Raw genomic sequence first — 16,506 nt, 5'->3', positions numbered from 1 at the left:
GTCACAAAAATATACAAACAAAGAAACTAACAAACATTAGCTATGCAGAAATGCTCTTGTTCACACAAACCAGCCAAAACAAGCAGACAAGGAAAAGCACATGCAGGGGAATCTCAAATACCAGTCAGATGAACGTCAGGGTATGTGATTTGAGAGGCTGAGGAGTAAAAATAGAGGCACACGCTTGCATATGCAAGTACGCTCACACATTAACATTTTTAATATTCACAACAAATTAATTAGTTAAGGCATTGACGCACCACTTCTTGTTTAACAGTTATTTATTTAGCTTTCTGATTTTGGCTTTGAGACATCTGTCTAATTAAATCACATGACAGTTACCAGGAATGTTCCTTTAGAGGTAGAGAGTTGTTGGATGATTAACACAACTCATCGGTGAAGCCAAAGACCTTCACAGGAGCCAGGTCTTGCGTCCCAGCCAGGGTTTTCCCTACTTTTCTTCTTCAAAGCTGCTCACACAGTCTTCCTCTCCCCTAATATATCAGTTTAACCCCGGCTGTTTATTACAGTGTACATACAGTGTACTTAAATATATTAATACTATAAAAGGTTTACAGAAATAGTAAGTCTGCAGAGTCTGAGATCATATCATAAAATACCAGGATAAACATATCACAAGTATACAGTAGTTCTAGTAAGAACTGAAGCTGCCTGTCCAGTTAGCTTTTCTGCCCTGAATTAAGCCTGTCAGGTAGATATTCTCTCAGGCCAATAGGAGTAAGTGCTACCTGAGAATCCAGGTCTGGGACAAAGAAAGGCCTGTAACAATTTATATAAAGTCAATGTGTTGTTTTGTTGAGCTCAAAGTTTTGAGCTTGAACTGAGTACCATGAGTTTGAGAGCAATATTATTTTAATGTATCTATTTATTGCGTTTTGTCTTTAAGCTGTTGCATGACAGCAACAAAGCGCAACAGCTATCGTAAGCCGGGCAGACATTGCACAGATGAAGCCCTAATTGGTTGCCTACAACTAATTTTAAAACCGGCCAAATTTCTCCCAGATTGCTTCTTGTTTGAGGTGGGTCATGACACCTGACTGGTTCTCAGATGACTTCTGGCATGTGGCTGCTGTCAATGGATCCTTTATAAACTGCAGCAAGCGTGCTTTAATATTCAAGCACTTTGGCTGTTATTTATGCTCCTGACTGAAGTGGAGCTGTGATATATTGTACACCAAACTTCACTGCAGATTATTCCATATCGCCTGCATTTTCAGCCATATCTGGGTTCATATTGTTCTCTTTCTTATTTTCCTTTCATAGTAGATTGTCAGCAGTACCGACGATGTGGCCGTTGTTTTTTTAAATAAACTTTTCTGGAGCTGTTAATGGACAAAATCAAAAGGCAAAAGTGGTTATAGCTGATTCAAATGGTCACACCTGGGCGAGTGAAAAGCCTGTTATCACAAAGTGCTGGATGAAGCCTTTTCAATACTGATACAGGAAAGGGCTTCTGATGTAGTTTTACCAGCACTTGGGCTGGTGAATACTGGTGCCCTTACTTGGTACTCTCTGCACTTGTGCTTGTGTGTATAGCTCATCTGACGCCTGTCATTAGGTGTGTATAATGAATGCCTGTTACATGTTTGTTAAAAAGAGAAGTGGGCACATTTATCTTGGCAGTGTGTGTGCGTTCAGCAGAATGTACAAACCACACACACACACACTCACACTGTCCTCCCTAAAGCCCCAGACTTAACAGAGCAATGTGCTACTAACAAGTGTGTGACAATATGAGGAGTCTCCCACCACTGACCACAGCACCATCAATCCCCGCTCACCTCTCCCACTTCTCACCCTCTTTTTATCTGCCGTCCTTTCTTAACATTCACAACTGTCCTCTTTATCTGAACAGCCCTGTCTCTCTACATTATAGAACTGGAATTAGAAGAAAACCTCCAGCATGTTAATGCAGAAGATTACAATAATATTCAGAAAAGATGAATCCTCTATCTCCTCTCCCCCACTTTTCTTCCGCTTTGCTGTCTCTCCACATCTACAGACTCCTCCACTCCCTTGCCCATGTGTGTGCTGCAGTTTCAGACTGTCAACACACTCACTTTGAGTGTGTTTTAATGCACATACACCTGTTTACTTCAACACAACCTGTAAATGTGTTATGAAGGCAAAATTGCATAGTTAAATGTACAGCAGTAGTGGCACATAATTGACAGCCTGGTCAAATTCTGACATGAGCATGAACTAAACACATGCTCATAAACAGGAATGCAAATGCACAGGTACACTGTACAATGGGTGTATGAGTGTGTGGCAGATACTGAACAAAAGATATTAAGTGCAGTAATTTCTGCAGTTAATTTGTGTTACTTGTTTCTTTTCACAATGCATTTACTGGCCTTACTTTTCAAATGATTGTCAAGTTTGATGTTATTAGCATCTGTAATCACTTTAAATGTCATTAGACAACCATAAAAGAGTACTGACATGACAGGCTTGATAACAGTACCTTCTTATTAAACACACGTCACAGGGGTCTGCTGGGAATCTGTGCCTATACACTTACGAGTGTAGCATCATGCATGCTGATGCAACACTGCCTTAATATCCCTGCAAAGTCTGACTATGTTATCTAAACACAAAAAAGTACTTTTATATACAGTATCAAATGAGGACAGACTTGTTTTTAAAAGACGCTTGTTTTGCCAAAAACAAGAGAGTCATGCAGACTGAATCACTTTATCACTGTCTCATTAGTTGAGTAGATGGAAAAGAAAATGGTTTTTGGCTCTGTGTGCCTGCACACTTCATTGACTGTTATAATGACTGACAATAAAGCAGTGAGGAGCAGAAAAGGGGAAAGAAGAGACAAGAAGATATGATGAGAAGTGAAGAGGAGAAAGAGAGAAACAAGTAATTTAATTGCAAAGATGTCCTGCCCATGTCTGTGTAACAAAGCCACTCTGTATGAAATTATCTTGTGGTGAGTGTTGTGGTATTTGGCAACAGGAGCACTGTGAAATTCAAACCCTTGTTACGGACTGTCCCTTTAATGTGGCAGGCGACTAAACTTCTACACCCCATAGACTGTATAAAAGATGGACAGGCCGACAGCTCCCAAAAGCGAAGACTTGCCATCTGGTGGCTGATTGCAGTATATATCATGAACCCCCACCTCCTCCACATTAGATATATCACACTGGTGTGTGTACCAGCAGTCATTTTTCTGATATGCCTCTTTTGAACAAACTATTTGACAATACAAAAAGGGGTGTATTCTATATGATTTGATAGCTGTGATTGGTGGTCTGATAGGTCACTCATCTATTTGGTCGTTACTGTGAAGAATCTGGTTGGAAAGTGCCAAGATGGCAGCCACTGTGTTCATGATAGTTTGGCTTCACTTTTGCACAGTGGAAGGAAGTGGTGATGCTTTGTACTTAGTTTTATAGTCAATGGTACAACCACACAACTGCAACACTGTAAACTATGCACACATTACACCATACCTTTACATTTCACCAACACCACTGTATTCCATATTCTATATATGAATATGATCGTATTCAACAACATATATGAAAGTAAAGCTGTGCTAGGCATGCTGCTCTCAGCAAGGCACGGGTTCAGAAACCTGAACGGCTACACAGCGAACTAAACAAATAGTAGATACACCCAGGATCTGAGACTATACCACTGCCAGCTATGGCTAAAGGTGAATTTCATTAGAGTGGGGTCACACTCCAACAGGGAAAGGAAGAAAGACAAGAAAAAACTGTACTGCATGCAACAAAGACAAGAAAGGAAGAAGGAAGAATAAAAGAAGGCCTAGGGGAAAATGAGTTCATTAAACTATCATCACCCCTGATTTCAGCCTATTAATGAGCCTCTTTCAGCATGAAAGCTTCCTGCTACTGATGCTGATAGAACCCTGCTACCTGAATGCTGTCTGCTTGGTCAATCAGAGCCATTCCCTGCCTGCAGACAAAACAAGTGGTACAACCATCATCCATCCATCAGATAAGAAACAGATGTTAGTCATAGGACTGAGCTCAAAATCACACACACACACACACACACACACACACACACACACACACACACACACACACACAGATACAGTGATTATACTTCCCGCGCGCAGATGTGCAGCTTTTCTAGACTTTCATATTTCACACTGTTGTGGAAAAATAAAGCTGACAAAGATTTGTTTGGAGCTACTCCTCATTGTATTTATGACTTTTTAAACATCTTTGATAATCATTATCTTGATTAAACCACTTGATCATGTCCAGGCCCTACTGTTTTCATTCTTGCTGATGTGCTTAACAATGTCTATTGTTGTGTTCACAGAATATGTTGTAGGACGGATACTGTGGGAGAACTGGCTTTGCAACAGATAAATTAAACAAACCAAACAAAATGAAAGCGTAAAACTGAAGGTTCAAGTTCGATAAAGTCTCCTGTTGAGGATCTTCCAAGCCAGGGTATCTTCGTAGGGGCGGTGTCAACTCTCCTGCCGGGGGTAATCTGAAATTTGGCTGATAACTCTGGGCAACAGTGTTACACTTCAGCGCAGTGTGTTAACTGCACTGTGAGCATATGTGCTGTACTGCTTGTAACAAACATGCCCACCAGTGTTTTCCATTTGTTTTTTTAGAAAGAGAGTCATAAAGGGTGTGTTGTAACTGAGCCCTGCTTTTTGCGAGTGTTTATGTTTATTTGTGTGCATTTACCATTATTAGAGGTGTTCCAAGAAGTGGCAGCAAGCACACTGGGGTCTTGGGGGAACTCAGACCCTGTAAACAAAGGAAATGGAGATGACCATTAGCATGGCTCTGACTGTGGGGCCCCATCAAAAGACATAAATAAAAAAGGGTGAACTTTAAATCGGTTTAATTCCACTTGATGGATCATGAACACGAGAATTAAAAATTGTAACAAGTACTTAGAGTTTCTGTGTTACTTGATAGCATGTATTAAAGGACCACAGTAAATGCAACTCAAGCTGTGAGCTTTAGCTCTGTTCAGATACATGACTTCAAACACAACAGGAAATCATTCATTGTGAATGAACTTCAAAATTCAAGCAAGCGCTATCTATTGCTGCTTAAAGAATCAAGAGTCACCCGGTGGTGTGTAGTGGGGAACTGCAATTCTTTTGATTGCCTCTGGAAACAAAAGCCGTTTTCTCCTCCACTCAAACACATGAGGGTATGTTAAACAAACTCAAGGAAATGCTGACTGTCACAGCCATTGGCTTCTCACTTCCATCAAGTCAAAAAAAAAAAAAAAACTGTGTATACATCAGAGTGGTGGCTCCTGCTACTAACATTTTCCCATCTTAAATGTTAATCCACTGGTGATGGCATTGTGCATCTGCCAGTGTAGATCAAAGGTTTGAATGTATAACAGGGAGCCTATCAGAAATGAAGCCATGTGGCCCTAATGCTACCTTATTACCGGCTGATGACAGAACATCTCTCTGCTTTTCATTACTGGAGAGAAGAGAGAATATTGGCCTCAGTGTGCGCTGCCACAGGTCGCAAGGTGATTCTTGACCAAAAAGCCTGTGCAGGCTGACAAAGATGGAGTCTGAAACTGTTGTACCTTCACTGATTCTGAGGGCATCAGACAAGCGACAAACACTCAACAGTATCCCAGATTTACCATCAGCTACACCAATGACCTATGCCTGTTGAACTAACCCAGTGTGTTTGTGCGTTTTGTTGCACAATAAGCTTAAAATGACAAATGCCTGCAAAAACTCAAGCCTGTGCATTGAAATAACTACATGCACACACACACAGCTGCAAATCTAGCCTGTACTCAAAAGCTTCAACAGCAAAGCAACAAAACAACTTACAACAGGACCAGGCGCTTGACAGAGGGTCATGCTAATTGGGTGAGAATGTGTTGTTTCACACATGCTAGGTCAGAAATGAGCTGCGGTAACGAGCAGGGCTTTGGGCACTAGTTAGTGAGGGAAGTCTGGAGGCTTGGCAACTGGCTCATTAACAACAGGCTGGAGGTTTTATGAGTAAAGGTCAATGCTGTTATAAATCCATAACATAATAATAAAGGCTGTTTATTACATTATTGCTTTACAGTTTTTAATTTAGTATTCACACAAAAACTCATAATAATAACATAATAATGTTGTTGTTGTCCCCTTGTACATCTTATTTCACATGCTCATGGCTCTCACAAGTTGTGCTACAATATAGGACCCAAAATGACTTGTGGGTTTGTTCCAGAAGGCTCCTAACATGACAGTGTAATACAGCGTCTCTTGGCCCCAAAGTGGGTCTATACTTTCTCTGTGTTCTGGGTTGATATACTCTCAGAAGCATAGAAGCTCTGTAGCTTACAAAGGACAAAGGAGAGGGGATGTTGCAGCTCACTAGCTTCACTAACAAAGCTAGCCAAGTGCAGCCAGGTGAAAGTTTTATAGAGGGAGCTGGACATTGAAATAGGGTGTGAATGGGAAGGAGGGGGTAGGTCTGGAAGGTGCACCATGAGGATGTTTATTAAAAAAATGATATGAGGGAGGCACAACTGCATACTCTTGAGAAGGAATTGTAGTATTTCATGCAACTGTTTTGGGTCTGTTGATTGTTGGGAAATGTTTTTTTTTTTTTTTTTGTGAACAGTGGCACATGTAATTTCAATAATGCGACTTCTGCAGATATCACAGTAGTCCACACAGACAAAAAGTTATTCACTCCTTTCTCTTCTCTATTTAGGTCACATCTGTTAGTTCTTTTTCACTGAGACAATCATCTGGAATATCTGGGATGTATTCCAGAGTAATTTTGATATTAGCTTTCTAGCAATGGAGGGAAGCAATTCTATTAGGCCCACTTGGTAATAAGGGACTAAAAATAGGCACATTCACAGTGCCTGTGTCAGTTTAGATAAGCGGCTCTTGCAGTGGTGGTTGTGAGTCTTGACTGAATCCTGATTCTGATGGTGCCTCTATGTTAACTGGATCATGAGGTTCCATTATAAAGATCTGACAATATGAATCACTGCTAAGAATCAAAGGCCTGGTTTAGATTGTAGCAGAAAAACTGAAAAACTATTATTGTGAACTAACTTGGGTTTGAGCTAGAATAATCATCATACTTGTACAAAGTGTCTGACTGCGAGCAGAGATTGAGGTTAGCATTCTTTTATCAAATCAGCAGTTACTGGTTTCTTTTAACCACAGTCACGACCTTGCACAAGCAGTTTTAGCTGCCTAAACCTTAATAAACCTTAACTACTGAGATAACATGAACCGCTATTATAACCGTCACATGGGCTGTCTCTGTGGGTTGGAAACATAAGTCGTGGAGTAGACAAACCATATATTCTGTTGTTTAGGTATTAGCGTGTTTATGCATGACACCCTACCGACTGGAGCATCACATCAGAAAATGCTCAGATGAACCTTTCTTTTCGAGCACAGCACAAAGATGTGAAAAACACAGACATGCATAAATCATAGAGAAACACATTTTCATTAATTTAATTTAGGTGTATAATTTCATTGAACATCCAGGACACCGTATGCCATATGCATTTCAAAACTACTGAACCAAGACAACAACACTTAGCATGTAGACAGACAACCAATCCCAGTGCATTGATTTCATTTGTTAATTTTCTGCTGTTGGTACCATATACCACCATTATAATATATGTGAATGCCCCTTTGTTCTAGCTGGCTGTTTATATTGTTTACTGCTGTCACTTCCTATGTATAGTAGATGGTTCACAACTACAGCACCTCCTGTGCATTTCTCAAAGAATGTATCAGCATTGGTTGAAATCACTTTCGTGCCGTCTGTCCTAGCTACCTTTTAGCTGGTCGTCTATTTTAACAGCTGCGAACCAGCTTTCCAGAACTGTTTGTGCACTGATATCATCTCTGCCCATTTGTTTTTATTTAATGATGATTACCTCAACAGTTAAAAAGCCAAATTTTACTATGATTTCCCTTAAAAGAACCTGGAGCATAAATCTGTGCACATATTTTCATAGCATGTCAGTAGTGATATGCTGAACTTCAGAGGCCCTTTTGTTATGGCAGTAAACATGGACTGAAAGTCTGACTATCTGACAACCTTTATTATAGTATCACTTTCACCTCTTGGCCAGTATGACACATTTTATACAACTTTGGAACAACTTTCGTTTGGAAATTTGTGCCACTCAATTGCCATCCTACTAGCAAAATATAAACAGTTAACATGAAGTCCAGCCATGAACTCTCCACAGAGAAAGCTCCAAGAAAGCACCCTCTGATCCCCATCCAGATGTATTTGGCTAATAATGATAAAAACATGAGCTTAACCCCTATAACCCTGTGAGAATTTGGTGTGACTTTACTGGGACAGCAGCATATGGGAATTAGTGAAGAATGTAAAACTCAGAGGCATGGGAATAAGAAAAAGGAATGGAGTAAAGAAAAATCAAGGAGAAAGTGAGAAAGAAGATAAAACAGAACCAAATCAGAAATGTTCAATCTGAGCAGTTATCCATCGCAACTAATATGCTGTTATATGGTCTGGAGGGCTGTGTTTGGAGCCAGGGTGCTCGGTGTGGTGAGTGAGGCTGATGCACGAGTTGTCCCGCTCTGTTATTATGGCCTCTCCCACGGCCCTCCTCCACCCCTGACCTAACTCTTGGGTTATCTGAAAGAACAGCAAACCCACCATTTTCACAATGCAGCACTACAGCAGTCATATTCCTGTCCTAAGGAGGTGAGAGGTGGATGTATATTGATGCAGAAAATTCAGGAATGATAATCATTTCCTTTTCCACTTTGGCTTCACTGGATCTTTGGTCCATGCACCAAGTTTGTATCTCCATTCAAATGTGTGCTCGCTCACTTTTATCTTTCAAACTTAGATGCTATTGTAAAAAACAGAAAAAACCTACAAACCACTGTCACCTCACTTGCTCACTGCACGCTCATCTAAAGGAGGAAGTCGAACCATTTATGTGACCATCGATTCTCCTCTTACACCCAAATATAAAGTTGACAGACAATGAAAAGAATGAATCTGGCTGATGTCCTAATGCTGCATGCATCCAGAACAAGACTAAGTGCCATACAGGGCTCCTACCTAATTAAATATGATCACAGTTTGGCTCAAGTGGAAAGTTACAGTCCTGCTGTAATACACAGAAAAGTGCACACTCAAAGCGCTTTCACACTATTTGCCCTTTCACACTCCCAAGTACTCACACATTCATATACTGGCGATATCACTGGGAGCAACTGGGGTTTTCAGTGTCTTGCTCAAGGACACTTCAACATGCGGACTAGAGAAGCTGATAATCGAACTGTCAAGAAAGAAGACTTGTAAAATGTGAGTGCAGAAAAAAGACAAAAGGAAGAAAGAGAAACTTCATAACAAACAGTGAAGGTGCCTGTAAAAATCAGTTTTTAAGAAGTGGGCTCCTGTCCTACTTCTTCACTGTGTAGGCTGGAGATGTTTTTTAACCATGGTCACTGTGTCAAATGTGAACGCCAGAATCAGATGGGTGGTGGCCAGTGGGATGGAGGAGATGGAAATGAGCTTCAAGACAGAAAATTAGTTAGTAGGTGGTGACTTCATTCAAATGAAGGGGTAACATGTCATAATCCTTTATCACAAATAAAAATAATGCCAAAACTATGCTTAAAATCATTGTAAACCCAAGTTAAAATTACTTTGAAATTAGCCTTTAAAAAGGGACATGGAGGACAACACATGATGTATACCCGTGCATCTGTGTGAGCATGTGCGAAACTGCACCTGCATGTGTTTGTTCCCAGGCTCAAATGGAGCGTACAGAGGAATAAATGCAGGCCCATTTCAGGGACTGAGTGTTCACCTGAGGACATCATGGACCAAAGAACACAGGAACTGCTAACACACACACACACACACACACACACACACACACACACACAGTACCCTGCATCGCCTCAGAAAGCTCTTCTCTGTAACCTTATAAGACCACAGAAGGGGGTGAAAGAGAGAGGGGGAGAGAAGGAGGGAGGAATGGGGGTGGGAGAAGATGTAAGCAGGGTAAATGACAAGGCCCTCTCTGGATCAGAACAATAGACAAAAAGGGAAAGAAAGAGCTCAAGTTGCAACAGACATGTTCTAACATGAACATTTTCTTTAACATTACAGTGTCAGAGATGTACATACTCTTTGGAGGCACAAACTTTGAGATAGTTTTTAAAACAAATATTACAAACAGCCACGTACACAAAACAGTGATCAGCACTGATTTGAATATGTGTAACTCAAGCATCGTGACTCCCAGCCACCTCAGGGGCTTCTTCAACCACCGAGAGCTACTTCAGAGGAAACCTGAGCACACCAAGAATAAGCTAAAGCTGACACAGATCAACAAGTGCTGAGAAGATCCCTTTCAAGAGCAGTTTGTCGTACTGAAAACGATTTCACAGCATCAGACTCGCGCTGACAACTGTCGCTAGCCAGCATTTTTCAGTCCAGGCTGCGGAGTATGGCCGTTTGGATAGCACAGTTGTTTCATGATTAAGAGGACCGCTCCTCTGCTGAAGTGCTCAGACACTGGAATGCTGGTCTGCAGCAGATCCCGACCTCTGACCTCTCTGATGGTAATAAGCGAAACAAGAATTTCCATAGAGCCATCAAAGGGGATTTTCTTGTCTAAACCAGTAGTTTAATGTCATCTTCCAGCCTCCACCACCACTCTGCCTAACCACACACAACATAAACAGATGGAGGGAGCTCCCGCTATGTGCACTGAAACCCTATAGTTTCTCTCCCACAACAAGGCCAAAGTGGGTAGCGTACCAATGCCAAGTCATATTCTGAAAACATGAATATCATGACATGGAAAACAGCATGAGGTCTGGATACAGTTTTTTGTGGCTTTGTCAAATATTGTAGCTGGGCAATGCTTTACTGAACAGAAAGATATTAGAGATGCACAAACAGGAAATACAGACCGTTAGACCACCGGTGATGGCCAGCTTTATGTAGGTTTTCTTCCTCAATAGGATCTCAGCAGTAATTCAAACTATGTAATCATATTACATAGTGCTGTCTGTTGCTTAAACTAGCAACAACAATAAACTAATTAAAAACAAATGATCAGAATCATTTACTGAAGTTCTTGTTTGCATGTGTGCACCGTTTTTGTCCTGTAGATATTGCCATATTGTAATAAGTCTTTAATTTTAATATTATGATACAGTTTTACGCAGTACTGAACAGCCCAAGCTGACATCTCAGTAACTGCCAGGTCCTTGTGTACATTCACACCAGTGGCAAATTAAGAGTTTGCTTTCCACTAGACTACTTGCATATCTTTGAAGAACGGGAAGCATATCCGAGTGTGCTAAAGAAATGCATGCAAACACACAGCATGTGGAGGCATTTTTACACTTCACCACTGGATGCAAACATCAGGTACGCACTACGACTTATTAAACCACAGTTTATCTACATTTGTTGGTTTATTCATTTGGTCTTGGAGTGACTATACTGTGCTGATGCTTTGTAAAAGCCCTGTTTGGGTAAACAGTTAATTCACAGCTGTTACTGAGAGACTACAATGGAAACCACACTGATGTATAAAGTATGCTTAGGCCAATTTGGGTGAGGCCCCTCCGCTCACATTACCAGCGGTGTATGCAGAATAGTTGGGAATGTGCATGAGCATGTTACCACCTACTGTGTAGCTCATCTGTTTTCACCTGACAGGTCTGGTACAAGTGTGTGTGCGCGTGTGTACAGTATAATCACGTCTCTGGAAAACTTGATCACTCCCAAGTAGACAGATTGAACCCTGAGATCTTGACGTAATCTGCAGAGGCAGCCATCTGTCTGTGGAATGTGAATACAGTCATCACATCTGCATGTTATTGTGTCACCTCACTGCAGAAGATGGGCGTCTTAGTGGACTGTGCAGAAAAATAGCCTGTAATGATGTGAACATGATGAGCATTTACTTTATGTTTTTTTTGTCTGTGTTGAGGTCTAGGTGTAGAATGTAAGACCTAAAGTCAAAGTCAGACTGTCTGTCTGTGGGACAGTATAAGTCACCTTGCTTGACTTTTTGCCTGACATTTCTGTAAACAATGTATCATGTGTGCCAACAGTGTGCATTGTGTGAATACGTTGCATTCCCGTGTGTTTGGACCGTGTGTGTTGGACAAATACCTGTGCGTGTATGTCTGCTCAGGTGCAGCCAGGGACACACTCCACAAGTTCATTCCTGGCATTCCCAGATTCCTAGAGGATGACAAATTCAAAAGAAGAGGCCTCAGCAGATGGAATCTGGGATCGCCAGGATAATGCTGCCGGATTTCAAACGTGATTCCGATTTAGACAACATGTGACTACAGTTAAGCTGGGCGTCAGTCCAAAACTGTTCTTTACATCTGTTGGTATTCCCTCACTTGCCAGGTTGAATCTACAGGATGGATAATGACTGAAAAGTGTTGACTTCTTGTCTTAAATCACTGAAGACTATTTAGGTCAGAGTATTATTGAAATACTGAGTGTGATCATTTGGAGCTAAGAATGTTTGATTAAATGACGTCAAGCACAATGTTTGTGGAATTTAGAAGATATTAGCATTATTAGCCACAGTGCTGCTGGTCTGTCTTCCATCAGGCCAGTGTTCATGATTGCTTTGACTCTAAAATATGAATTCCAACAAACAAAAATGCAAAAAATACACACAGTACATAAAGTAATACTATTAAGTACACATCCATGTACATCTGTGTGTGCATTTCAAAATTCAATAAAAAAAAAAACTTAATCATATAAAATAAATCCCTGTGGTGTTTTTGCCTGTTCAAAAAGCAACACATCAAAACCCGTCAAAGCTGTTTACAGTTCTTAGGGAGTATTAATGTGCAATGCTACATCGGCTGCTTCATGCGAGACGGTTTCCTCCATGAACTCCATTCATTTAACCAGTGTGGTTTGCAAATGTTCTCCTCAGTATCGATTGGTTAAATTGAACAGTTTGACCCGATGTGTTAAAACAAGCCACTGAGTGCTGGTTTGTGTCTGCACAGATGAATTCTGCTGAATAATGCCGAGATGCTTCTGGGGAACTGGGTGCGAAACATCAGGTCTCCATCAGTTCTATTACTCTTAGTCCGCTCTCGATGGCTGATGCTGTGAGATACTCAGCCACAAGAAATGCGACCCCAGGCCAAAGTGACAATATGAAAGGGACAGAGAGAAACCAGAGAGAACCAGACAAATGAACAGAACAAGTAGCGGAAGGAAAGAAAAAGAGGGAGATATTTGTAGAGGCTTAGACAGTGAGAGCCTGGAGTAAGAGAAAAACATCAAATGTTCAAACATCTTGTGTTATTCTTAGGTTTTCCAGCATTGAGTTGGAGAACAAGTATGGACTGCCAACAGCGAGAGCCTGAGACAAACCGAGGACGCCTGAACGTTTCCAACATGCTCCCCTGTCAATCACATCAACACTCTATGGGAACCCTCTTTTCATCCCAGTTTATGAAAATAGACAGGAGCATTCTTCCACTCGTTTGGAGGAAAAGGTAGCCAGCTAATCAGGAAGACAGGAGGATGAAAGAGAAAAAGAAATGATATAGAAAAGTGAGAGCTCTGAGTTCTGAAAGAGACAGCTGAAACCATGCCAGAGACAAATCCACAGCATCCAAAACACTTTACACTGCTGCAAAAAGATTTGAGCCAGGGAAATGAACTGGACTAATTCCACATCCTACACCACAAAAGACGGATTTCATACAGGTTTCAGATTGTGCTGAGAGATACAAATTCAGTACACCACAAATACCAATGAATAAATGCATTAATTCAAGACCAAAGACATTATTTTGAATACACACATCATGTGTCTGTAACAGGAACTTAAACATTTGACATATTGATAATTCAGTGCCTTTTGTGAAGGACTGAGATAAACATGAAACAAAAGCAGCCAAAAACAAACAAGCCTAGCATGCTGTTAATAGTGAACAGCAGGAAAATGGATAATGAAAAATATATTAACAGCAGTAGATTCAAATGTCCTAGAGTTTGAAATTCACAACAGTACATGTTGTTTGCACCAGCAGATTATTACGACAAACTGTGTCAGAGTTTGGCAACATATAGCAACTGTAGTAATTATGACACGAAGAAAGGAGTACGTAACATTATGTATTAAATAGAGGCACAGAGTGTCTGTTGGAAGGAGGGTGGTGTTGTTACTTTGTGTTTTTCAAGAGTTTTTGTTCCTAAACATAATGTTTTGTTCCTAAATGTGACCAAGTATTTCTCCCCTAATCCTAACCAAGTAGTTTGTGCGGCAAAACATAACGAAGAATCAGACGGACCAAAATGATTTGTGTTTGTGTGTATATACACACCATGTGTGTGTAGTGAAGAGAGAGAATCTCCGGTTTCCGATTCCCCATCAAACTGAATAAGAACAAGGCCAAGTATGTTACAGACACAAAGAATTTGCTTCCGGAACCGAGGCAGCCATCTGTGGCGCCAACTCACACCGATGGCTCTAACCATTGGGGGCAACTTGGAGGTTCAGTGTTTTACCCAAGGACACTTCGACACGTGGACTACTGCAGGCACCAAGATTCAAAATTCCAACCCTCCGGTTGGGAGACAACCGCTCTACCCACTGAACCGTCACCCCACTGTAAGGATGACATAAGGTAAACCCCCTCACTGAGAGTAACCTGTTAAATGGAGACACATGTGATTTTTAAACTCTTGGTTGGGACTCATCGGTGTGGGAGGAGAAAGTACACAAACAATGTATAAAAAACAGAATGAAAAGGAGGAAAAGGGGCAGCCAGGTTTACATGGAGTGATGAAAAGAGGGATGAATAATGGAAAACCCAGCATGGAAAAGGAAAGCGTGCTGGACACAATCTGAAGGAGAAAATAAAGAAGTAGTACAGCATTTGGTTAAAAGGTACATGAATCTGGTACCATGGGCAGAGCTTGGTTTGGCCTACTCAACCCTCTAAAGGTGGATAAACTGGACTGACAGATAGTACTGTGTGTGCATACATCCACTTCAGTTTCCTACAACAACAACAACACAAGGAAAAAAAAAAACTTGGTTTAGGTGCATGATTAGAAATATTTGAATATTTACTTTGATGATAAAATAACACATTTAAACGATTCTGCTCACATTTCTCCACTGATATTTAAAGTTCTTGGTAATTTACAAGAAAAGAGCAGTTCAAGATCAAGATAATAATTTATGGAGCATGAGGTTTTTAAGACAGACAGGTTCAGGACAAACAATCGCCAGGTGGATCATCGTGCCTGATTGCGCTTTAGTTGATGCAGTTTTGCATTTGGCTACAACTGTCGGGTGACTGATTTTGTAAACACTTCTGCTCAAGGCTACTGTATCTTTATGGATTGAACACAGGCAACTTTTACAAAGTATATGGGTTGGAGATGATTGAGGGATTTAGAAAGCCTGGATGTTGTTAGAGTTAGAGAATATAGAAAAGAGGGCAAAACTACAAGCGCCAGACAATCTGCCACAAGAGACAAAGATGATCATAGCTGTTCTCACATGTCCAGAGTTTGTTGTAATTTCCATCTTACTAGATGACTGCTGTGGGGGCTGACTGAGCACATCTTGTGAAGCATCCCAGCCTACTTTTCCCAAACACCGTCTCACCTCACCTCCTCTAAACCCAGGTTCACATCATAGCCAATGCACCTTCACCCCAGATGATGCTAAGGAGGACAGGAGGACTTGATTGACCTCTGGTAGAAAATTCACAGTCTATCCAGCAGTAATTCAATTTTTAAGCATATGTTAGCTCCACCTTTACTGGCTGCAACATTTAATGTAATGAACACAATAATGCATCATCAATTATAGTCAAAACACATGTACAACAATGTTAAATGTATCATTCAGTGTAATCAGTACTTTTAGTACTTTAGGTTTTGATGCTAATAGATTTGTATTTTTGCTTAACATTTTGAGTGCAGGACTTTTACATGTAATGGAGTATTTCTATACTAGTTCACTGTTACTTTTACTTAAGTATGGATTCTGAGTACTTCTTCCACCACTGAAGAAAATAGATGCTCCAGTGCAACAGAGCCAGATGTAAAAAGGCAAAGGCCAGAATGACGTCCTGTTGATGCTGAAGGGCACCTTCAAAAATCTAAAAATCATCAGCGTCAATGAGGAGGGATGTAAAAGAGAGAAGGTATGGTGAGAAAATGTGTGCAGTGTAAGCCTTGAAACGTGGTCAGCTATGTGTAGGTTCTTGTTATGAGCACGCCTGCATGTGTGAGTCCATACATGTTTAGTGTGTACGCACGTGTTAGAAATTGCAGTAGGCTGGAGTACTCTGGCCTTGATTGGGCGTCTCTTTCTCGCCCTCTGCTCAGTTAGTGAAGCAGTGAATTACACGACCGCCTCCGTGGTTTAACTGGGGACACATGCAACCTTAAAACCTTCCCCCCTCCATCTTTACGTCAAAGCAGCAGTAAG

The 16,506-nt window shown here is 40.9% G+C and overlaps 1 protein-coding gene across 2 annotated transcripts in view; it reads right to left on the bottom strand.

Moving 5' to 3' along the window:
* ror1 (receptor tyrosine kinase-like orphan receptor 1) overlaps positions 1-16,506 on the bottom strand; it is a 107,048-nt gene that overhangs the window by 30,325 nt on the left and 60,217 nt on the right. The window contains exon 2 of one of the 2 annotated variants that reach the window (XM_020602752.1): positions 4,716-4,778. The exons of the other annotated variant lie outside the window; for it this stretch is intronic. Within the exon in view, the coding sequence (XP_020458408.1) occupies positions 4,716-4,778 (63 nt within the window). The remainder of the gene's footprint in view (positions 1-4,715; positions 4,779-16,506) is intronic. 2 annotated transcript variants of the gene reach the window in all.

The sequence above is a fragment of the Monopterus albus genome, unplaced genomic scaffold (genome assembly GCF_001952655.1).
Source record: "Monopterus albus unplaced genomic scaffold, M_albus_1.0 scaffold58.1, whole genome shotgun sequence".
Lineage (NCBI taxonomy): Eukaryota > Metazoa > Chordata > Actinopteri > Synbranchiformes > Synbranchidae > Monopterus > Monopterus albus.
This window is presented reverse-complemented; position numbering and strand designations above follow the sequence as displayed.